The 25,085-nt window shown below is 40.8% G+C and overlaps 1 protein-coding gene across 8 annotated transcripts in view; it reads right to left on the minus strand.

The window, feature by feature from the left end:
• The window catches only part of RIPOR2 (RHO family interacting cell polarization regulator 2), a 227,107-nt gene that overhangs the window by 55,020 nt on the left and 147,002 nt on the right, over window positions 1–25,085 (minus strand). For 6 of the 8 annotated variants that reach the window (XM_064363048.1, XM_064363047.1, XM_021667646.2 and 3 more), the window contains exons 2-5: window positions 5,000–5,126; window positions 2,947–3,102; window positions 2,201–2,279; window positions 518–541 (exon numbers count right to left, since the gene is read on the minus strand). In XM_064363048.1, coding sequence (XP_064219118.1) covers window positions 518–541; window positions 2,201–2,279; window positions 2,947–3,102; window positions 5,000–5,126 — 386 coding nt within the window. Of the gene's footprint in view, window positions 1–517; window positions 542–2,200; window positions 2,280–2,946; window positions 3,103–4,999; window positions 5,127–5,924; window positions 6,071–25,085 lie in introns of those variants that run through there. The other 2 variants (XM_064363052.1, XM_064363049.1) reach the window with 1 other exon arrangement.

Raw genomic sequence — 25,085 nt, forward strand, 5'->3', positions numbered from 1 at the left:
TGGAAGTGACCTTAAACACTTTATTGAATCTGTAGATCCCATACCTATTCATTATCCTCATTAGACAAAAGTACGCATTTTTCCAGGATTAAAAAAACTATCAGTTCTCTAGGATTTTACTGTCCCTAAGAGGGCCTCCCATTGACTTCTCAAGGATGCAGAGTTTTATTTTTTGAGACAGGGTTTTGTTTTGTCATCCAGGCTGGAGTGCAGTGGGCGCAATCACAGCTCACTGCAGCCTCAACCTCCTGGCTTCAGGTGATCCTCCCACCTCAGACCCTTGGGTAGCTGAGACCACAGGCACACACCACCGGGCCTGGATAACGTTTCGTATTTTCTTTTTTGGCAGAGATGGGATTTTGCCACATTGCCCAGGCAGGTCTCGAACTCCTAGGCTCAGGCGATCCACCCACGTCGGCCTCCCAAAGTGCCAAGATTATAGGCGCAAGCCACTGCGCCCACCAAGGGTACCGAGTTTTTTTTCTTATTAGCACCCCAACACAGAATGGTAACTTACCTTGTCTAGGTCATACAGCACACCCTACAATTAAAAAAAAAAAAGGAATATCTGGATTTAAACATCATCCTCCAAAAGGTTACCCGTCTTAATAGAATGATTTAGCCCACATTTTCATATTTTCTGTGGAAATAACAATCAGCCCTACAAAATTCTACCGGATATTTTACATTTACTTTAAAAGAAAAAAAAGTTGGGTTATTTTAAATACCAGTAAGAGTACATTTACGAGCCAACAGTTCTTTACACTCTGTTACTAGCATTGCATACAGTCCTCTCTGCCCCTTGGAAGCTTTAAAGTTTTCACTTGCTTTGAGCTCTCCCATCCTACATGTTGAGGGGCATGTAAATTCATGATAACTAAAAAAAATATTTTAAATAGTATGAATATAAAACACAGCAGTGGCATATATGTTAAAAAAATACTTCTGTCACTGTCTAATCAGATAAAATTGATATTTAAGAAGAGTTCTTGAGGCAGTGATATGCTTTTCACAAATTGTTTTTAAAGTCGGCTCATTTCCTGTGTGCTCACAATATCATAGTATCATCAGTGTACCATTCTCGTATCCTCCATATGAAAGATTTTTATGAAACACAAGGTTTTGGCAGAAGCCCCTTCATTCGTTCACCATTGTTTTCCAGGAGGGACATTTACAGCCACTGAGGATGGTCAAGGGCATTCAGCAGCTCTGAAGGCCCTAACACAAGGGATTCCACATAGACGCAGGCAATTTATACCCTAACAGCAGTATAACATAAACACTTCTAACACTGAGAAAGCCTTGAATCTCTAAGCCTTTGAAGAGGACAAAGTATATATCTGAGCACATTTTCTACAAAAAAACCACATAGCAGCTGTGAATGGCTAGCTACACCTCCTAGGTATATGTAGAGTTTTCTTGGGCTTTTTGATTTCTTGAAACAGTAAGGTATAATACATAGAACTGAACAAAATCATTTAAAATAGTGTAGACATTAGAACCACCTCTTCAATCACACGAGTTCTCACAAATTCATAAAATAGAAGAAATTTGCAACATAACATATACTCGATCTGGTCTAAGAACTAACTTCTCATGGTGGTTACATCTAAAACCTCTTTTCCCTCCCTGATTTTACTGATTATATTTTTGAAAAGTTGGAGACAAAGTAAAAGTTCTAGATTCCAAATTCTTTATATTTTATATATTTTTAAAACAGAGACGGGTCTCACTTTGTTGCCCAGGCTGGTCTCGAACTCCTGGGCTCAAGCATTCCCCCAGCCTTGGCTTCCCAAAGTGTTTGATAACAGGCATGAGCTACCATGCCTGGAACCAACTTTTGTATGTACGAACAATATGCTAGGGAAACTTCAACTTTTCATTTCCTTTATATTAAATTATTTGGGGGTGGTAGAGGACAGTAAATTTTTTTTTCCTGATCATAAAGTTTCATGAAGATAGACATTTAAAAAATGATCTCATAAACATGCTTAGAAAATATTGAAAAGTATTAAGAAGAATGCATTAAGGAAAAAAAAATAGCCTTCTTTTTCCTCCTAAGACACACTGGGGGATGCAGATAGTACTCTGCCCCTTGGATTTGCTTTTCTTAAACATTCCTCCACAGCCCCATCCAGTAAAAGAAGCTATTTGGCCAAAAAGAACAGTGTTAACATCCTAATGACTGGATGGTACCTACCAGGCGAGAGTTTCTTTTCATATCTTTTAACTGAGCTGTCAACTTGTCCAGCTCCGTCTGGTGAACCTCCAGATATTCACTGCAAAGATAAGACAAGATGTCATCTCTGTGCCTGTTAAGTGGGACCTGGTGGTGTCGCTGACCTTTCCTTTTCAAAGGGGATTAAGAATCGAACCCTGCTCTGTAGTTGGGGAGGAGGGTTTGCATTTTCCCAATATTTCAACATTTTGAAAGCTCTAGCAGTGGCACTGGATACTCTCCAGCTGGATCAAAAAGGAGAAAAAGGCTAAAAGTCCAGAAAAGAAAACCAGTGGGGAGGCAAGGGGCAAGATGTCTGTAGAGTGAGCGCTGGGGCTGGCCTCACAGAATTCCAACCAGCCAAACAGAACAAACAGTGAATGTTTCACTGCACACTAGGAATATCTTATTCTGGGCTCACAATCTCTGTAAGATGTGAGGGAGGTTTCAGAACCCTCATCAGCAGTCTCCAGAATGGATGTGTATGTCTGTTCATCATTGCTTAAGTGAAACTCAGTACTGCACAGGGTCCGTCTCCCTCAATGTTATGAATGTGATGTGGAATACCAACATATTTCCCGTCTTTGGGACTCATTTCAGGCTTCCCTAATGATGGTGCAAGAATATTTCCTACAGAAATAGACATTTTAAAAATGATCTGATAAGACCAGCTTTTCTCTGACCCCTTGGGTCTTTCCTTAGGTATATTGTCAGGTTCAAGTTCTTACTCAAGTCCATTTTTCAAGGCCCTATAGACTTCTTCCACCCTCTTAGGCTGAGGCTCTTTCGGGGGATTGTTGTTTTTGTGGCCTAAATTGTGCATTTTCTTCAGTTTGGCCTGAGGCTTCTTGAGAGCGGAGGAATTTTCAATGAAGGAGTTACACCTATGGAAAGAAAAAAAGAACAGAAGAAATTGTGAGGACTGTGCATCCAAAAGGATTTGGCCAAAGAAAAATGTCTTTTATTCTTTATTTATTTGTCTTAGAGACAAAGTCTTCCTCTGTCATCCAAGCTGGAGTGTGGTGGTGTGATAATAGCTCACTGCGGCCTTGAACTCCTAGGCTCATGAGCTCAAGTGATCCTCAGCCTCCCAAGTAGCATGCATCACCACACCTAGCTAAATAGTTTGTTGTTGTTGTTTTTGTTTTTAAAAAGAGGGGGTCTCACTTTGGTGCACAGGGTGAAATGCAGTGGTATGATCATAGCTCACTGCAGCCTTGACCTCCTGGGCTCAAGTGATCCTCCTGCCTCAGTCTCCCAAGGAATTGGGACCACAGGCATGCACCACCACACCTGGCTATTTTTTTTTTTCTTTGTAGATACAGGGACTGGCTTCAAGCAGTCCTCCTGCTGTGACCTCTCAAAGTACTGGAATAATTTTTCTAAACTTTGTAGAGATGGGGTCTTGCTATGTTGCCCAAGCTGGTCTTGACCTTTTGGCTTCAAGCAATCCTCCAGCCTAAGACTCTTAGAGTGCTGGGATTACAGGCATGAGCCACTGCGCCTGACCAAGAAATGTCTTTGTAATCATCTTGTGTTCACATTAGTGTTCTTTGCAGAAGGTAATATTCCCAGATAGGAGCCATCCTGCATTTAGTTTCTTAGTATTAAATTTGTTAACTGCTGAAACCTGAAAGCTCTGTTGGGTAGAGGCTACCTAGAGTCAAAGTCTGGCTTCAGGGAATCGGTATTCTGAGTGAAAATGTATTGCTTCTCTAAAACCTCATAGGAAGCTAAGGGCAAAGAGTTCCAGGTGACCATAACGCACAGGCAGAAGGATATCCGACTAAAAACATACATGCACTATGCAATTTTAGGTACGAGTGTCTATGAAATTCAACTAGGAGGTGAATAAATCCTTTTCGATAAGGGACCGTAAGCATGACAAATAGCTAATTCCATATGACATTAAAATACATGTAGCTTCTTTTTAGCTTGATTTTTATGACATAAATTACTGATTAGGTTTAACTTACAAAAATTCATCTCTAGTAGTGCCAGGAATACAGCTTGCAGCAGTAAGATGAATATCTGAGAACTGAAAACCAGAATACTTATCTGATTAGGAGCTGCAGAGGCTAGGGCACTCACGGACCCGGCTATCGGCAGGGAAGTCACGACCTCCGAGGCTGCAGGTACCACTGCACCCCGCCCAGGTTAGTTGTGAGTTATACTCTCTGCCATCACCATGTGCATGAGGGGGACAGTACAGATCAAAGCACACAGGGCCCCTCGGAGGGCAGAGACCTTTATGATAACAGAAACACTGAAGATAAACCTGATCCCATGTTGCTTCTTCACTATCTGTTCTTTCTTCCTGGAGTTCCCCTAAGTCCTGTTTAGATGAGAGGAGACTGAGGAAACTAGAAAGACTAACTTTGGCAACTCCTGTCTGAATGATCTCCTCCCCAGTCAATCTGCAGGGGCATAGTCATTATCCAGTGCATGACTTCATGGCAAACGTCGTCTCCAAGGTCCGAATGCAATGGGAAATGTGATTCAAAAAGAGTGGAAGTAGCGGCGGTGAGAGTCTATGCATGTATTATTAGTTTCTCCTAAATCCTCAGCCGTCATCCTTGCAGGAGGAATTCTAAATGAGAGAAAATAATCTGTAGCACTTAACTTTCGTACATCCTTTCCATGCAAAAGAGATTAAAATTGTGTGTGTGTGTCTGTGTGTATGTGTTGTGATAAGGCTGAATGCACGCAGACCCTCTTCACAACATCAAAGTTCTCTTCCTTGGCAAGCTGCATCCGGGAACAGAACCACACAGTACTTGCCTGGATCGCCTTTCCTGAAGGCCGCTGAAACCCGCGAAGGACTGGCTTCTAATGATCCCATTGGGCCCTCCAGGCGAAAAAGACTGGGATCCTACCAACATGATTTCCGGGAGTCTGGTCGGTAGTCCTAGAAGACAGTGGAAAGATCACGGCAACTTACAGGCAGGTTCAGATAGAAGATACACTAAGCTCGTCAACGATGATAAAGGCTGTAAAGTGAGCCATGAAACCGTTAGGTGCTTATGAGGTTCTTTATTATGGAGTGTCCTGAAGACCAAGGGTTCAACTCCCAAATGAATAAAAATGATACCCATCTACCTAGACGAAAATGAATATAAATTACACAAAATTATCCATCACTTTAGGTTTTCTTCAAGAGTTTTTTTTTAAAACAAGGTTCAACCACACCCTCAAAAACATGAAAACTGTTGCAACATTTACTGCCATTCAACAATAAAAATACACAAATAGGCCAAGTCAAAGCTCAGATAAGTCCTGCATCAAACTGAAAACACAGTCAAGAGTCATAAGGCTAAAATACTAGGTTTCTTTAGAGATGAACTTACTTACACTAATTCTCCCTTTCTATCCTTAAGAATATTCTGAAAGCTAACATTGTGCCACTACTGTGACAGTGCAAAATAAGAATGGTAAAGGGAACACTCACAAAAGCAGTGATAATCTAGGTTAGAGAAGAACACGGGGTGGGGGTGGGAGGTAAGAGGAAAATACAGCAGAAAGCGCACAACCTGTATTTCAGTCGTTTGCTTGGCTTTTGTGAGGACTTAACCGCAACAGACCAAGAAGCACTGTCAAAACACAACTTTAGCTGAACAGAAGCCGAGGGCTAGTTCCCCCTAATGATGACCCTGGAACTGTTAGGTAATTCTATTCCTTTTAGATCAGGAGGAGTTAAAGTACATACCATTGTCTTGGCAGGTGACTTCAGTCCAGAGAGGGCGACAGGCTAGCAGGATAAAGGGAAATAGTTCCTGCCCAGATTGAAGACTCCAGAGGGGTCAGACACCAAATTGGTATGCTTGCAGAGCATCAACAATTGCCCTTTAAAAACTTAATGAAAAAGAAAGAAAAGCTAAAAAACTACAGGAGAACTCTCTGGTAGAACATCCAGATGTAATGGAAAGACCAATTTCACTAGACCTTCCTCAAAGCTACGTGAAGCAGTTCAGCAAGAAAGGCAGTTTGAGCGAGTTACTTCCCAGAGAGAGAAGGGCAAACAACCCCCTCCCCCATGCTGCTACAGGATTTTAAATCTCCCCCCACTCCCTCCAGAAGAGAGCAGCCCTGGGGTTTGTATGCATTCTTGCAAGGTACAGGTGCTGACTCACTGGGCCATAGGTCTGGCAATCGGCTTGCTCTTTATCTGGGTGAGATGCAAATCCCACACTAGCTGGGGAGGAGAAGCTTTTGTTTTAGGGCATTCTCCAGAATTTATAAGTAATGAAGAAGTATGTATGAGCAGTAAAAGTAATATGTAGGGCACAAACGGTTAGACAAAATGCAGGTGCAGATAAGGTACTTTCTGGTTACTTCTCCCCACCCTGAAGGCTCAAAAAACTCCCAATTACTTTAAATCCTTAACGAGGTTCTCCTCGGTGCTCTCTGCTGGTTACTAAGAAATCTGTCTACATTTCTTTAAGGGGACCTTTCTTAGGTTCATAAAGCATGCCGTGGTATCACTGTGTGCCATGCAAGCTTCTAATAAACGACAGTGCTTTCTTGATGTTTATGTTCTTTCTCTACTCAGTTTGACAACCAAGCAAGCACCCACCTTAAAGTCTCAATTGGGCAAATTTTACTAGTATTGTATCTTGTTTTATAAATTATTGTTCAGTAGATCTATTGGATCACAGACACTCTTTGACCAAAGGAAAAAGCTTAGGGTATTTGAAATATTTAACTATCATTTCTCATACCTCCTAGAAATTATATTTTTCAAGCCAATTTTCCCCCCTTAGCCATTGCATCACTGTAGTTTAAACTACTGACGCCTGCCTCCTATCCCCAGGCACTGTTTAATTAATATGGGTATCACCTGGGTATGGGGAGGTGTTTAAAGTCCCCAAGTGATTCTGATGTTCATCAGTTTTGGGCACCACTGACTTAGGAGAAGTTTTGATTGAACAATCAGTTGCACTAGTGATAGGCAGAAAAAAAAGAAAAAAAAAGGCAGCAACTTCATTGCAAACTTAAGACTTCTGTTAAAATAATCTGCTACAATTAATCAACTCCAACTCTTTCATTAAATGAATTAAACGCTGCAGAGTAAATCATATGTACCAGATTGTAAAATAATTTTCCTTCTTCCTCATTTTCTGTAACAGGTAAACAGTGTTCTCAAAATCAGAACAAATGTCTGTCCAGGATCCTAAGATTGTCAAATACTTTGGGAGGGACACTAATGCTCAGAAGCTTTTCATTAAATTTATGGCCAGGCATGGTGGCTCAGGCCTGTAATCCCAGCACTTTGGGAGGCCAAGGTGGGTGGGTCACCTGGGGTCAGCAGTTCAAGACCAGCCTAACCAACACCGTGAAATCGGTCTCTACTAAAAATACAAAAATTAGCCGGGCGTGGTCCTGGCGCCTGTAATCCCGGCTACTCGGGAGGCTGAGGCAGGAGAATCACTTGAACCTGGGAGGTGGAGGTTGCAGTGAGCTGAGACCGAGCTACTGCACTCCAGCCTGGGCGAAAGAGTGAGACTCTGTCTCAAAAAAAAAAAAAAAAAAAATTTTGAGAAACTTTTCATTAAATGTGCATATGGAACTGATGGCCACTAGGAATGTGACTGGGTGAGCAGTTTTGTTTTGTTTTGGCTTTGTAGTCTTAGAAATGATCATTATCTATCAGGAAAGAATTTGGCCCAGAGCTGGTTTAGGCTGGAATCTATCCTGCCATCAATTCCCCTAAAAGGTGACACATGGTCTAAGGAAAGTCATAAAACAGGCATGCACACACACAAGTCTGGCTCTGGAAGAAATAAAAGGAGGAGGTTGGGGCAGGGTAGAGTAGAGGTGTCAGGGAGAAAATATGCAAAACACCCCATCCCCATCCCTCCCAAGTCTGATGTAAGGGTGTCAGCTCTTTGCTACTATTCTTCCAGCTTCCCCAGCTCTTCTCCATTGCAACTCATCCTACACCTCTTCATTATCATCTGTCATTCTGGTGACCACCCCACTCCTACCTCTTAGCGCCTTATATCTTTAGGTTGTTCCCTGGCTTCCTAGAAGTCCCAAAGACCTGTCTCCCCAGCGTTCAGCAAAGCTACCTCTAAAATTTTCAAGTTTTAAGGAATTAATTGCCCCTGCCATAGTAATCTGCATTTATGAATCAAAAGCCTTAACCTAAAGAAAACGCTACAGTAGAATTGCAGTATCACTACTGGTAGGGATGTAAAGTGGAACTAAAACTTTGGAGGACAATTTGGCAGTATCTGTTTAAAATGCAAAACATACTAATCCCTTAACAGGGCACTTCTTTGATAGCTCCTCTAGGGAAATACCCAAATGCATGAAGAGGCATATACAGAGATGTTCATTACAGGCAATGTTAATAGTAATGGGAAAATAGGAAAGGATATAAATGGTCATCACAGGACCGGTTAACACTCAAAACTATAGGATAGAACATTATGTAGCAGTTAAAAACAACACAGCCACATAGATCCTCAGGATAAATTGCAGAATGAAACAGAGTATGATAGATAGCAAGAATGCTAAAAACAAAACTGTATCAAACCATGAACACAAATCGAAAAGTTCTGAAAGTACACACAGTCTGTAGAGAGGTGGGATTTGGTGGTAGTTAGAAACATTTTAATTTTTTCTGTATTGTATTTTTATACAGAAAACATATTTGTGTATTATTCATATAATGTAAAATTCTGTTTTGAAATTGAAGACATTTGGAGTTGCCTCGAAATGTAAGTGAAGGGGAGACAGAGCTCATAAACAGGATCATTTAAGATCACTCTGTTAGGTAATAATTGTATTTATATAATTGTTTACATTTGTCAGCCTTGCAGAGGAGAAATATGATTGCCAAGAAATACTGTATTAGGCTTTATAAATTCTGATTACCTCAGAACTATTCAGATTTCCTGATAAAGTCACTATGAGTCCTGAGCTGCGTTAACAAGTTCATTATTTTTGTCTGCAAAACATTTAGAGCTGGGATTATACTCCTGGTAACATGCACTATACTTGATATATACTGATATATACCCGGTATATACTCTAGGTTCACTGGTTCACCATATGCCATATCTATTAAGCAAGAAATCCCACATAAAGCAACAAACTCATCACTGGACGTTGCTCATGGAACTGCTGGGGCTTTGAAAAATGTTTCCAGTCTCTAAGTTATCGACGTCTCCCCTGTCTTTTGGAAAATTCCACCGTAACTTTCATTTTTGTGTGTTAAATCTCAAAGGATTCAAATCCTAGACAAGCAATAAGGCTGCTATGGAGTGCTCCTCAGTTGGCTTTGTTGCAGGAGGCCCTGGCTGTCATACCAGGTGGCCACCCCCATGCCCTGCCATTCCTTTAACCAATGGGAACAACACAACTGGGTCTTTCTGGAAGGAATCCCAAGCACCTTGACTAAGAATGGAACAAATCCTACCATTCTGAGCTGAGCCTCTAGGCACAGAACCCTGAAAGCCACAGCTGTTTCTCTTCCTGATTTCTTCATACAATGAAAATCACTGCCTTCTCTCTGAGTATGCAGTGCTAAGTTCCAATTAAACACATATTAGGGTCTTTTGAAATTATAATGAGTATAAGATTTTACATGTTCTTGTATGAACGCTGCGATACAGGTGCACTGGGCTTTGGTGGATGCTATGAACACCTTGTGTCTGTTTAAATTAGAAGGTAGCTCATCAAATCGGCAGGCGGTTTTTGGACAAGAACACTGAATCTGAAGATAGAAGGGGGCTGAGGCAGATAAAAAGAGATCAAGGGATTTCCCCTCACCCATCAGGTCTCAGGTTCTGATTGGACCAGAAATAAAGGGTGGAATATGATTGCAATGCAGAGGGGAAAATGGGCAGCTCCTTGGAGAACTTGGAGATAACCTGACTCTTAAGAATAAAGGACAGGAATCAATCTTGGAAGGCTGCTTGGAGGATGGGTGATGAAGGACATCTGTCATGTAGCAGGCCTATGAAGCAGGCCCTAAAATGCAGCTTACGGTGGTGCCACCAGTCGAAGTAGTAAAAGTGATAGGAAGATGTTTGGAATGTCCAGTCTAGATGATGGTTTTACTTCTCCCTATATTTTTATGAACTGGCATTCTGGCTTATGTTTTCATGTGAGTTTGATTAGCTTGAGTTAGCAAGCCTCTCCCTTCAAATTTCAACAATTTCGCTAGGAGACGGGTAAGGCTAGGTATGCTAAAGTAAGAATCCTGATCACCTGGCCACTGGCCCGCCTCCTTTCAACACCTATCAGGTGTGAATCTCCATACTCACTAGTTCAGAGTAGAAGTGCTGGAGGCATTGGTTAACCTGGAAGGCACCTGGGCAAATTGACTAGTCAGCTAGAAGGAATGCTAATATTAATTGTTAGAGGTAAGAATACTGAGACTCATTAAAGGAAACGATTCAGCAGGTTATTTTTCGTTTTTACAAGCACAAAAGTACTCTCCTGTATTAGGAAAATACAGAAAGGTAGAAAGAAGGCAGTGTAGGGAGAAGGGGAGAAGAGCCTACTGTTTATACCATCCAAAGACAACCACCAGGGGAATTTTGTTCAGGAAAATTTCCCTCCAGCTCTTCCCTTCTCGCACAAAGCATAATAATTTGAGCATACTGCATGCAAAATTGTGTCTCCTGCTTTTTCTATCGGGTTCTGTTTTTAGAGCTATGCCGAGGGGGCTATAAATTAGCTTTTTAACAAAGCTATCTTTAAAAGGATGCTCAAGTCTACCCCATATTCCATGTGCTCCTCTGAATACTAAGAGGAAAACTAACCAGTCCACATTTTATGTGCATTTTATTTCTGATTTTTCAGATATGGTAGTTTGGCTAGAGGCAAAAGAAAACCCCTGCAAGGATGAGACCAGGGCTTTTCTGTGGGAAACAAGAGAGCACGGGTTCATTTGTGCATGTTTGAGTTGCAGGACATCCAGTATCATGAAATTAAAACAACAAGAATCCAATAGCTAGATGCTACTGCCTTAACCTTTGCGGTGTTTTCCTTTTAAAAAAATTTCACCAAATCTTCTATCGAATTAAGAATACAAAGAGACAATTCTGAGACAGCCTTACTGATGATAGAAAATATGAGAGACATCTGTGATTTCTGAATGACACGAGTAAGGATATCTCTGTTCTCACCACGGCATTTCTCATGGGGGCCAAACGTTAACTTGGAAACCAATAGTTGTCACAGTTACAAAACTATGCCATCTGCAGAAGCTAGGCTGAGATGAACCCCTCTAAGACAAGACAATCGGCCCATAGATCAGTTGGCAGTAGCTGGGGTGACATGCTGGCAGAAGTAAAAAGTTCCACAATTCAAGTGTTTGCCTGAGGCCAGGGATGGGAGCCGGCAAGGAAGCAGAGAAAACTTTTGGGGGTGGTGGAAGTATTCTAAAACCGAATCACGGTGATGGCCACACAAATGCATACGTTGACTAAAACGCAAACTGTCCACATAAGATGAGTAACTTTTATGGTATGCGAATTGTACATCAATAAAGCTGTTTAAAAAATCACTACCAATTTCTAGGAAAAGTCATTCCTTCTGTGAGAGGAAGTGCCAAGAAATCAGGACTTGGAAAAGCTGAATCAGTAGGCAACCAGCTGAGAGTTGCTTTTGTGATTTGATCCTGTCTCCTGGCGAGGCTTCATAAGACGTAACACCTGGCCCCACTGCATGTTCTGAGTCATTTCTTCATGCCCAATTTGGGTTCTTCCTTTCTTTTTCCCCTAACAATGCCATCATGTTTATGCTCCCCCTCATCTTGGTCAAGAGCAGATGTATAATTGAGTTGTCTGAAAGAGGCATGTGGGCCAGATGTAAATAGCCTGCTATGCGAAATGATTATTTAAGATGAATCCTAAAAATAGGTGTCTGCTTATTATATGGTTACAAGGTACCTATTACAGAGAAGTTGATTAATCTTTTTTTAAAAGTAAATATATTTATGTCCTTGGCCTTTAAAAAATATGGCTGCTTTAAAATAAATCAAGGCGTGCTAATATTTGCTTCTCAGTTGTCCACATTGTTTGCTAACCCAGTGATGAATACATGCGTGGTACACCGCTTGACCAAGACAAGTGACACGGATGGATGAAAAGAAAGTACAGAGCAGCTCAACTTAGCCTCACTCCTCAGCAAGGGGATGGAAGAACCAAGGCCAGATGTTCTAACTGGCCTCTCGGACAAGTCCTAAACTCAGTGAACCTCAGAATGTATCTGTAAAGAAGTAATTCCTCCCCATTTGAACAGGCAAGCATTGTAAGGTTCAATTGGGATCAAAGTTGCATCCAATCTAACAATCATGAGACTACCTGGACATCTAGACTGACTTTCCACCATCTCTGTAGATTGCTGGATTTCTGCTTTAAACACAGAGAAAATGAGAAAGTGCATTACAATAGGCAAAGTGCTTGAGAAACCACAAAGATTACTATAATGAATACTCATTTTTAACTCACTTGAAAGAAACTTAATTTTCAGAATCCCTGGAAAGTGATAGGATTTTCTTTCCATGTTTTCTAAGACTCCATCAGTCGACACATAATTAAGTACCTATTATATGCCCAACACTGACAGGATGCTATTTGTTGTCCAAGATCCAAAGACAACCTAAAACTGAGCTCTCCTTTTAAAAATTTTAACAATTTAATTGAAGAAGGTAACATGACTATATATAAAGCAGATTGGAGACAATTTTTGATGTAAGAAATAACAGAGTAAAAATGTAAATGGTACTTATTTCTGTTTTGTTTTGTGTTTTTTGAGACACACTTTTGCTGTCGCCTAGGCTGCAGGGCTGGAGTGCAGTGACTCAGTCATAGCTCACTGCAGCCTCAATCTCCTGGACTCAAGTGATCCTCCTGCCTCAGCTTTCCAAGTAGCTGGGACTACAGGCATGTGCCTCCACACCCAGCTAATCTTTTCGATTTTTAGTAAAGACAAGGTGTCGCTATGCTGGCCAGGCTGGTCTCAAACTCTTGGGCTCAAGCGCTTCTCCTGCCTCTTCCTCCCAAAGTGCTGGAATTACAGGTGTGAGCCACTATGCCCGGCCAAAGTCATACCTATTTCTTACTCTTCCAAGGAAAGCAACACAGCGGGGATAATAAGAATGTGGAACCCGGAGTCTTGGGTTCAAAAGTAGAACCCACAGCGAAACCAGATTTCTCTTTTTGAACTTTTACACATTATTTAACTTCTCTCAATCCCAGTTTTCTCATTTATATAAAAGGATTAACATTTCAGAGGATTTTTGTGAGGTGCAAATGAGATAATAGACATAAGGCCTGGTATGTAGTGGGTGTTTAATAAGCCTAGCTGTTAATAATAATCGAAAATAACAAGTTTTCTCAAAAGAAAGGGAGATATATAAGACAGGAACAGCCAGGCAAGTTTAGGTAGTTCTAAGGAAGCTAGAAACTAGCATGTTTTTGAAGATAGCAATTTTTAGGTAATTAAAAAGCATGGATTGATAAGGATTATAAATATGGGTACTTTGTGCAGTTCAGAAGTCAATTTTATAAAAAAGATTTTGATTTTGAAATAATTTGAAGCTTACAGAAAAGTAGGAAAAGTACAGAAAGTTCTCATCTATCCTTTGCCCAGATTCATGTGTTGACATCTGGCGTTTTACTTTGTCATTCCTCCTCCAAACACACACACACACACACACATTATTTTTTCCTAAATCCTATGAGAGTAATTTGCACATATGTATTTATATACATTTCCTCCCCCACACTGAGTAATTTGCAGATGTGATGCAAATTTACTCCTAAATACTTCAATGCATATTTCCTAAAACCACAGACATTCGCAGACATTTGCTGACATTCACTGACTATCATAGTCTACTTATCAGTATCAGGAAATTTAACATCAATACAATACTATGATCTAATGTACAAACTTTATTCCAGTTTTACCAATTGTCCCAATGATGTTCTATGTATTGCCCCTCCTGCGCCCATTCCAGGAGCCAAACCAGGATCAGATGCTCCTTGTTTTATCATGAGTCTGTCCTTTAATCTGGGACAGTTTCTTGGCGATCCGTTGTCTTTGACATTGACATTTTAATGGAGTTCAGGCCAGTTGTTTTGTACACCGGCCCTTACTCTGGGTGTGTCTGCTCTTTTCTTGTGGTCGAGAGTCAGACTATGCATTTTTAGCAGTGATACCGCATAAGTGATATTGCTGTCCTCCTCAAGGCATTGCATCAAAGGCGCAAGGAGTTGCTTGGTGCCATTACTGGTGATGTTAACTTTGATCAGTTGCTTAAAGCATTGTTGGCCATTTCTCCTATGGAAAGTTACCATCTTTGCCTTTGTAATCGATATGTAGTTGGTAAGGAGGTACTTTGAGGTTATGCAAACATCTTGATTCTTTAACCTTGGAGTTTTAGCATCCATTGATGACTCTTACCCAAGTCAATTATTCCTATAATGATGATAAAGTGGTACTCTTTAAACTCTATCTTTTCTTCTACTGTATAGAAAGAGCTTTTCTGATCTTTTATTTATTTATTGTCACTTTATGGACAAATGTAAAAGACTTCATGTAGAGTAATGGTCTTTCCTACTAACTAGGACTTGCAGTTTGAGAGATATCTGACTTTCATCAAACAGAATGTGCTAATTATAAACCCATACACATTTTACAGGTGAAGAAATACATAGAGATGAAGTAATTTGACATTACTGCTCTCCGCTTTCGCTCTCCTTTATTCCTCTTCAAAGCAATGACAGCAGAGTACGTTGAAGCTATTTTAAGGGTCTGGCTGAGTCATTTGAAGAGTAAAGAAGAAATGTTAATAGCATTTCTGTTCATTGGGAAAGTCAATTGTAGGAACTTCTAGATAATTGACACCGTTTCAGCCCTGGGGAAAAATGAAAACTATTTCTTCTCCTTTTCTGGTGGATTAAATAAATGCAGGGAGTAGCAGCTGGCCTCACGATAATTAGAAGAGAAATGATTCAGGGCGTAAAACTCACTTAAATCTAATGAAGGGTCGGGTTCATTTTGACTAATGTTGTCATAATTCATTTTAAAATGCAAAGTCTAGAACACTGTAGACCATGTCAAACCAGCCCAACCGTTTCCTTATTAGAAGGAAAAGCATTTTGCACTTAAATGAAGGCTGAGGCTGTTTGTAATAATATTTACTTGTTTTAAAAAAACCCCAGCAAAACCCATGTATATCAAAAAAGGAACATCTCTTGGGAACATGATCTTTGGAGACAGCTTGGCTGATCCTGCTGAGAGAAAAATACACCCACCAGGGATCCTCATTTTTTGATCCCCAGGTTAAAAAAACACTACCATATAGAAGAAAATGGCCCCATTCCTGGTATTATCAGCTCCTTCAGGTGTATTTGCATGCAGCCTGTTTTCCCTAGAGCTTAGCAACTCATTTCCAGCTGATAGTGATTATTGCTTCTTCAGAACAGCATCAAAATGATACTGACATCTTCGCTTCTATTAGTATTTGACTTTACTGAAATTACCATTTTTATAAGCTAATTATGTTATTGTTCTCATGACCACAAGCTACATCTTTGGAAATCCTGAACAGAAATAGCCACTAGGTTCTAGGGGAATGTCCCAGCAATGTGCTGGGAAGTAGAATTACACACTATGTGCTTGCTTCCTTTGTCCAACATGTGCAGTTAATGCTGGCGTTTATTAATGGGCATGAGAGTCCAGTAGGAAATTGAATCAAGCCTTTTAAATAAAGCTACATGCTGTATTTCACCGCATAGAAAGGATAAGAAATTATCTTAAATGAAAGCTTTTCAGATATGGCCTACATAATCACACTAATAGATTTTTCATATGGCCAATTAATTTCTTTCTGTCCATCCTAACAAGTAAATTGAATTGATGGAGAATTGACTTGGCAATTATGTGATGGTAAAAATAGCTGAAAACATTACTCAAATATGGTAATGTTCTATGATCATGGCCTTTGTTTGAGCTAGGTTAGAGTTAAACCCTTGCAACATGAAGGTAAAATTAAGGAACGGACTTAAGTTAGCCCTTTCAAACTCCAGTTACATTCGTCATTTTATTCCTGTTGTTATGACAACACTTTAAAAAGCAGCACTTCAAATGCTTAGCATTTAGGCATCTTATTATAGCCTGGAAAATAATACATGAGGGCATAAAGTGCTGTTCCTAGGGGCTTAAAAGGGGGCCTGGTGATCATCGAGAGATGCAGTTGGAACACCTGGACTCCCTTCCCTGCTGTGGCCTCTAGAGCTCAGTAACTTTGCTTTTTTCTACCCTCAAGGGAGTGAGAGCTCATCCAAGGGACGAAAGCTTAAAGAATCTATGTGGGAAGATACATATTATTCAGTCTCTATTCTGTGGTTGCATTTTTGAATATGAAATTCATCCATGACCTTATGTATTTTATTTTCTTGATTATAGCCTGTGTCATGGAGTTTTTAAGAGTCTGTAAGTGATGATGTGTTCCGATTGATTTTAGTTGCTTCTATCAGCTATTGGAATGACCTGTTTATTTAAATATAACTTTATAGAAGGAAATTCATAACAGAATTATTATGAAAATTATTCATAAAAAGATAATGGCTTTGGAGTGAACCTCTTACATAGATCAGTGACCTATTGTGTTTGTACTATAGTCTGATAAAGGCATAGGAATGCTTGTTAAATTTAAAATGTTAATTTTTTAAAGCAACTATGTTGCTTTAAAACAATGTATATCCGTATACATAGGGAGATGTTTTTATTAAGGAGACAAGCTAGTTGAATGTTGGCACTTTCCAGTTATTATTATTAGTAGGTTGAAAATTATCTGTCATGTTTAATTCTCTCTGCCTTAAAATAAATTTCTCTGATAATTTTACCTTGGTAGAAAAGGAAATAACTGCATCAAAAAGATGCCTGCACCTGTATGTTTAATGTAGCACTATTCAAAATAGCAAAACTATGGGATCAACCTAAGTTTCCATCAAGAGTTGATTTGATAAAGAAAATGTGGTATATATACACAGTGCAATGCTATTCAACCATAAAAAAGAAGAAAATCATCTTTTGGACATGATTTTCTCTTTTTTGTGGTTGAATAGTATGAGCAATATAGATGGAACTGTAGGCCATTATCTTAAGTGAAACAATTCAGACACAGAAAGACAAATACTGCATGTTCTTACTCATAAGTGGAAACTAAATAATGTGTACAAATGGACATAGAGTGTGGAATGATTTCTTTTTAGATAGTAGATAATTTTTTATCTACTCCTCTCCCCTGGGGCAGAGGGGAGAGCAGTAGATAAAAAATTATTTAATGGGCCGGGCGCAGTGGCTCACGCCTGTAATCCCAGCACTTTGGGAGGCCGAGGCGGGTGGATCACAAGGTAAAGAGATCGAGACCATCCTGGTCAACATGGTGAAACCCCGTCTCTACTAAAAATACAAAAAATTAGCTGGGCATGGTGGCGCGTGCCTGTAATCCCAGCTACTCAGGAGGCTGAGGCAGGAGAATTGCCTGAACCCAGGAGGGGGAGGTTGCGGTGAGCCGAGATCGCGCCATTGCACTCCAGCCTGGGTAACAAGAGCGAAACTCCGTCTCAAAAAAAAAAAAAAAAAAAAAAAATTATTTAATGGATACCATGTATGTTATTTGGGTGACATATAGACTAAAAGCCTGGACTTAACTACTATGCAATCTATGCATGTAACAAATACACACTCGGACCTGTGTACATAATAGATTTTTTCTTTTCTTTTTTTTTTTAAGAAACAAGGTCTTAACTGTTGCCCAGGCTGGAGTACAGTGGTGCAATCATAGCTCACTAAAGCCTGGACCTCCTGGGCTCAACTGATTCTCTCTCTTTGGCCTCCTGAGTAGCTAGGACGACAGGTACATGCCACCACTCCCAGCTGATTTTTAAATTTGTTTGTAGAAATAGGGTCTTGCTGTTTTGCCCAGGCTGGTCTCAATCTCCTGGGCTCAAAAGACCCTACTGCCTCAGCCCAGGATTACTGGTGTGGGCCACTGCACCTGGCTCCCATAAATTTATGCCAAAAAAAAATTACCTTGGTTATTCTAAATCTATGCCATTTTGTATGAAGTCATGTGAATTATTACTGAAAAAAGTATAGCTGACCAAAAAAAGTACAGGAAGAAAATTATAACAAACTGACTCACTGCAGAACAACCCAGTGTCAAAGAGTTATTCCAGGATCTTAACAAAGTAAGGCAGTGCTATGTACGTGTGTGCCTTCATATGCCAGCAGTTGCAAAGTTGAGTGGCTTCCCAGAGGCCTGTACACATGTCCTCTGCATGGTAATTTTAGCAAATTAAACTGCCATAAAAGGAATAGTGGTTTCATTGCTGGTCCTAGCTGCTGCATACCAAAAGGTAGCCACATGTATAACATCTGCTGAGTTATTTTTGGCTGGCAAAGACAAATAACTTGTCATCAGAATGCAAAGCAGTTAGGTACAGCTACGTGCAAATATCGAGATTATTAACAAAACAGAATTATGTTCCTTTTTATTGTACATCAAGAGCTTCATAATTTCTTACTATGCTTTGTCTAAAAATTTGAAGCTGTAACGACAGTAACGAGATAAAAAAGGCCATCTACCAGGCACGGTGGCTCACACCTGTAATCCCAGCACTTTGGGAGGCCAAGGCAGGTGGATCACCTGAGGTCAGGAGTTCGAGACCAGCCTGGCCAACATGGTGAAACCCTGTCTTTAATAGAAATACAAAAAAATTAGCCAGGTGTCGTGGCTAATGCCTGTAATCCCAGCTACTTGGGAGACTGAGGCAGGAAAATTGCTTGAACCCGGGAGGTGGAGGTTGCAGTGAGCGGAGACCAAACCATTGCATTCCAGCCTGGGCAACAAGAACCAAACTCCGTCTCAAAAAACAAACACACAACAAACAAAAAAAGCCATCTAATTCTTAGCTTTAAGTACAATATAGCATAAAGAAGGAACGAATGTTTATCTATCCGACACTGGATCCATCAACATAGGGCAAATTCCCAACACCAAAGACAAAAGAATACATCAGAGGCATATTTGTACATGTGTGAAGTGCCGTATTACTTGTGTTCGGAGCCCAAAAGGTTACTATCACATTGTTTCCCCCCAGATGCCCCCATAACTCTTAGAATCACACCAAACTTTCACATAGGCTAGTAAGTTAGCTGCCACAATCCTCTTGCCTGTTTATGGTCCTTAGCCAATTTACCTAGAGTGAAGTCACATCCATTCTTATTTGTTTGTTTGTTTGTTTTGAGACAGGGTCTTGCTCTGTGGTCCAGGCCAAAGTGCAGTGGTGTGATCTTGCAACCTCCACCTCCCAGGTTCAAGTGATTCTCGTGTCTCAGCCTCCCAAATAGCTGGGACTACAGGTGCTTGCCACCACCCCTGGCTAATTTTTGTATTTTTAGTAGAGATGGTGTTTCACTCTCTTGACCAGGCTGGTCTCGAACTCCTGACCTCAAGCGATCCACTCATCTCAGCCTCGCAAAGTGCTAAGTGCTGGGATTACAGGCGTGAGCCACATCCATTCTTATAGAGCAAGAAAATGAGGGTTGGAGACTTTTCCCAAGACTCCCATCTCCCCTAATACACGACTCCATCACCTCGCACTCACCAGTTTGAAACCCTGTTTCTCCTACATCATTCCCTGTGCTCACTCCCAGAACATACTCTATCCTATGGGTCACATAAGAATTGTTTGAAGGCCACTTTTTGTTTTCCGGGACTCAAATCTCACTCTATTTCCTAGCCTTCTTTTGGCCCTTGTCTTTTCCATTTTTTTTCCTAGTTCACTGGGGAGAAAGTAGTTCTCAGTCATTTTCTTGTGTCCTCACCTCATCAGCCTGGGCTGAAGTTGCAGAGTAAGAGGTGCTGGTACTTTGGACAGCCTGGGAGAAATAAGATCTTCTCTGGAAAGATCTTATTTAAGAACAGATCTTAATAAGAACAGATCTTCTCTGGAAAGATTTTCACAGGGCCTCAGACTTCTTACTGATCAAAGAATTTATTCATGGGAAAAAGGGGTGGGAGAGGATAAGAAGAGATGCAGGAGGCATAGCAGCAGAGGCAATGTGTGGATTCTGTTTGGATTACGATGGCAAACCAACTGAAAAGTCATTTTTGAGATACTTGGGATGTTTTAACATGTCCTAGATATTAGATGATATTAAGGAAGTATTTACTCATTTTGTCAGGTGTGAAATGGCCCTAGGGTTATGCAAGAAAATGTCCACACTTAGTTTGAGGCTACAGTGAGTTATGATCTTGCCACTGATTCCAGCATGGGCAGCAGAGTGAGACCCTATCTCTAAACAAAACAAAATGAAACAAAAATGTGCATATTCTTGAGATGCAGCGGATGTGGGTAGAAGTGAAATCCAGACATGAAGTCTGAATTTGCTTTAAGATACTTCAACAACAACAATCACCAAAGGGAAAATCTTGCTAATATTTGCTTCTGGGTGATGGATATTCAGTATTTGTTATCTCATTTAATCTATTCCCATGTATGTTTGAGCAGTTTATTTATTGGGTGTCTACCAGCCGACTGTTGATATAAGACGATCCCAATAGCTTAAGAGTATCAGGGCACTCATCTAGCATCAGGTAGGTGACGGTAGTCTCAGAGACAGTGATGCTTAACCTTTACCCCCTTTACGGAGCACTTTAGGACACAGTGAATGTAAGAATGGGGGACATAGAATATAGGCAATATATGAAAACCCTTGTCCTCCTCAGGTCTCTGTGTAGATAAAGATGAGGCCATGGAGAAGGGAAATTTGTCTGTTTTCTCTAGAAGATGATTTGCTTTGGTTAGGCCTTTTCACCTTGTGCGTTTACCCTATCCCACTTCAAAGCAACCAGGAGCCTGTAATCTGACCACACTGGTGCTCAAATCAACTGGCTTAAATAAATTCCAGATCTACCTAATTTTCCACTCCACTCAGGCCAACATCTGTGTAAATACACTCCCCAAACTGGGGAGTGTCCTTCATGGATGTGGCCCAGATCAACAGGGGAAGAGAATCGTGTTGTCTGGGAACTTTAGATTTTGCCTCTATCCTCTGGTTTATAGGGGAGAAGCTTGTGGGAATATTCTAGGACTTTCACCATAAACAAGAGGACAGAGAGGTCCTAGGCTGTCAGGATCAAAAGAAACAAATGCACAGTTTGAGCCAACTGGAAGCACTGAACTGGGTCAAGTCAGCCATGCAAAAATGAAAAGATGAAAGAATCTCGATGTAGGGAAGTTAGGTGTTCAAGCCAACTGCCAGAGGCCTTCTCCACCATAGCGAGCTACCGAAGAATTTAGTGGTACCAGGTGCTATGAGGAGCCCATTAGAGATCAAAATCAACAGAAAGAGAGGTTCATCTTTTGGTGGCTACACAGCTGTTTGTATCTCAAATATTACTTGGAGCTTCAAAGAAACACCTTGATTGATGAGGGGGGTTCATGACAATATTTCAGTTTGCAGACTGCAGTTTTCCAAATGCTACCCACTCTATATGCTAATGGCAGCCCTGTGAGTTAGGTAGGACAGTGGCGATTATGCCTGTTTTACAGGAGAAAGAAGAGGTTGTATAGAAGGGAGTTTCATCTGTATTCTGAAACTGGCCTGTAGCAACTGTTCCAACAAGATTGTTAGCAGACTGCAGCTGGAATCAGGGTTCCTACTGCCTAGATGGGGTCTTGTTGCTACTTACCTCCATTCTCCTTTAGCTGAGAATGCAGAATCCCTTACTATTCATAGTTTCCTTTTCCCATTTCTTATTTTTCTGTTAACCTGGAGGGGAGGATCATCAGTACTCAGAATGCCCTGTGGCCCCACAAACATCATCAATCAGTACAAATCCAGGTCAGTGCTCGTGTGGTTTAGGAACCTTAACTGGTATCTCTCTATGACCTCCTGTTCCCGCCGCCAGGCGTTTTGCTTTCATATCCCATAGCCATTTCCCACCACTGGTTGCACAGTGAGGGTCAACAACACAGTAGAACAATAATAACAGCATTTCAGTTTCAACAAAGATCAGTGGATAAATGGGTCATCTTTGCTATTCAGAGTATAACGCCCTGTACCTCTACTCTTAGGGTCGAATCCACAGCCATGTCGACGGTTAGAAATGGATTTAATGGGTTTATTTGAAGACATCTGCTAGGTTAAAATATTTATCCTTGTTCCACCCTCTGCATCCTCCTATTGATGTAACTATCAGTAGCCTCTAGAAAGAGCCTAATATAATGCAGTGTCTAATTTAGAGGCTCTCAAACCTGGCCGCATCTTAGAATTACCTGGGGAGCTTTTCAAAATGTCATTGCCCAAGCCTCATTCCCAGAGATTCTGACTTAGTTGATCTGGGGTCGGGGCTGGGCATAAGAACTTAAAATTCTTCCTAGGGTTTAATTTTTCTCTATATACACAGCATTCAGTAATCATGTCACATTTGCCTCCTATCCTTTTAGTATGGAAAGAAAAAGAAAAACGAAGTCATTCATGTTCTTTAGCTGCTTGACTCCAACTTCACTAAAGAATATATTTGAAAAAGGCATTACAGATATTTACCAGAAAAACAGAATAAAGTTGTATCACTTGTTCAGTGGCATACAAGGAATGGTTCTGGGAGTCTTAGGACTTAAAAGAACTCCATTGCATTGTTGTGAAGACTTAAAAGGAGCCCCGTGTCAGGATTGGAACTTGTGGTCATCTGCCCCTATGTTTTCCAGTGTTTCACTAACAAAACAAAGGCCTTCTACTTTAGCAGTGCTGAGATCAAAGAATCCAGCCTGCTTGGGTTTGCGGCATGGCAGCACCACTTTATACTGGGTGGTTTCACAGGTTGCTTAACCTTTCCAGACCTATCTGTATAATAGGGATGATAAAAGATCCAAACTCATAGGTTGCTATGAAAATTATATAGGTCAGTTAATGGAAAGTGCTTAAACAGTGAAAGGGTTCACTGATGTTCTTGTTGTAATGACTAGGATATATTATCAAGTCAATTCCAGTTTACTAAAGTCTACATTGAGACTTCCTGTACATCTAGAGGAAAAAAGCTTCAAAGGAAGTTGATTTCATGAATTTTATAATGTACCTGGCTGTGATTTTTAACTACTGTTCATTCTCAACTCTCTTGAAAGTTGAATTAATAAGGTGAGATTCAATTATAGAGACTATATAATATCAGGAGGTCAAAAATAGTTGGTTCTTATTATTACAAAATAGGTGGGGCTTGGTGGCTCATGCTTTTAATCTCAGCACTTTGGGAGGCTGAGGTGGCAGCTCAGGAGATTGAGACCATCCTGACCAACATAGTGAAATGCCATCTCTACTAAAAATACAAAAATTAGCTAGGTGTGGTGGCATGTGCCTATAATCCCGGTTACTCAGGAGGCTGAGGCACAAGAATCGCTTGAACCCAGAAGGCGGAGAGGTTGCAGTGAGCAGAGATCGTGCCAATGCACTCCAACCTGGTGACAGAGCGAGACTCTGTCTCAAAAAAATAAAAAAGTGAAAAATAGTTGGTATTAAATGTGGCACAGGATCCCAGGGTATTTTACCACCAAGAAGGAGGCATTTTTTAAGAGTCAGTTTTCTATGATACGATCGTGAGCTTTTCAGTGAAACCCTCCAGACAATCAGCTGCTCCAAACATTCTCTTTTTGAAGAATGCCATTCACACAGTTTATTTCTTAAACCTCATCCCAAGATATTGGAAGTGAAAATACAGGGAGCAATGAATGTGGGTTTTGAGTGTCATCAAATGGGACGAGCAGAGTTCAGAATGTGAACTAGGCAATGTCTTTCACAAACAAGATGCATTCATTTAAGAAGGTATTTCCATCCCTAGGAGGGCCAGAATTTTTTTCTGTACCAAAAATACATCATTTGGCAGGATTGGTCTATTGTTTGAGTCAGCAGTGCGGGTGTTCCAGCCCCAGGAGCAGATGCCCTCCAACTGTTCAGACTGGGGTATTCAGGGTGAAGAGAGAAGGGGCCACAGCGTGGACAGGTGGCTGCACACAGCCAGTCATGGCACCTCTCCCCCTCTGTCACCCTCCAGATTTGGATTCCGGATTACACCGTGTGCCACAATTAATATTCGCAGCAGGAAATGGCACGTATCAAATTTATCAGTTACGTTTCTGTTGGCACTTCCAGAGTGAAGGAAAATGTTTAATAAGGGCATTTGTCTTAGTAAATGAAAGTACGTCTAAACTTTACATGTGTATATGTTACATATTTCCTGAGAGTTGGCTCCAAGACAATTTCATGCCATTATACAGCTCATTAACAGAGTGCCTTAAGTTACAGAGAATCTTAAAGATGGTCACAGTTAGTGTTTTTATTTTTATTTACTTGTTTATTTATTTTTTGAGATGATGTCTGGCTCTATTGCCCAGGCTGGAGTGCAGTGGTGGGATCGCGGCTCACTGCAGCCTCTGCCTCCAAGGTTCAAGGGATTCTCCACCTCCTGAGTAGCTGGGACTACAGGTGTGCACCACTATGCCAAGCTAATTTTTTTTCTTTTTCTATTTTTAGTAGAGACAGGGTTTTGATGTGTTGGCTAGGCTGGTCTGGAACTCCTGGCCTCAAGTGATTCTCCCTCCTTGGTCTCCCGAAGTGCTGGGATTACAGATGTGAGCCCCTAAGCCTAGACCCCAGCCAGTGTTTTTAATAAGGGGTAGAGAGAAGTAGCAAGTAAGAGCTAGGAAGTAGCAGGATTCAGAAGCTTAAAAACACACACACACACACGCCACACACATGTGCACATGTGTAATACACACATCCAGTTGTATGGTATGTGGTTAGATAATCAGTTTGCAGTTATACAAAGAGTGTG

The sequence above is a fragment of the Aotus nancymaae genome, unplaced genomic scaffold, assembly GCF_030222135.1.
Source record: "Aotus nancymaae isolate 86718 unplaced genomic scaffold, 86718_ANA_hifiasm-v0.15.2.pri h1tg000051l, whole genome shotgun sequence".
NCBI lineage: Eukaryota > Metazoa > Chordata > Mammalia > Primates > Aotidae > Aotus > Aotus nancymaae.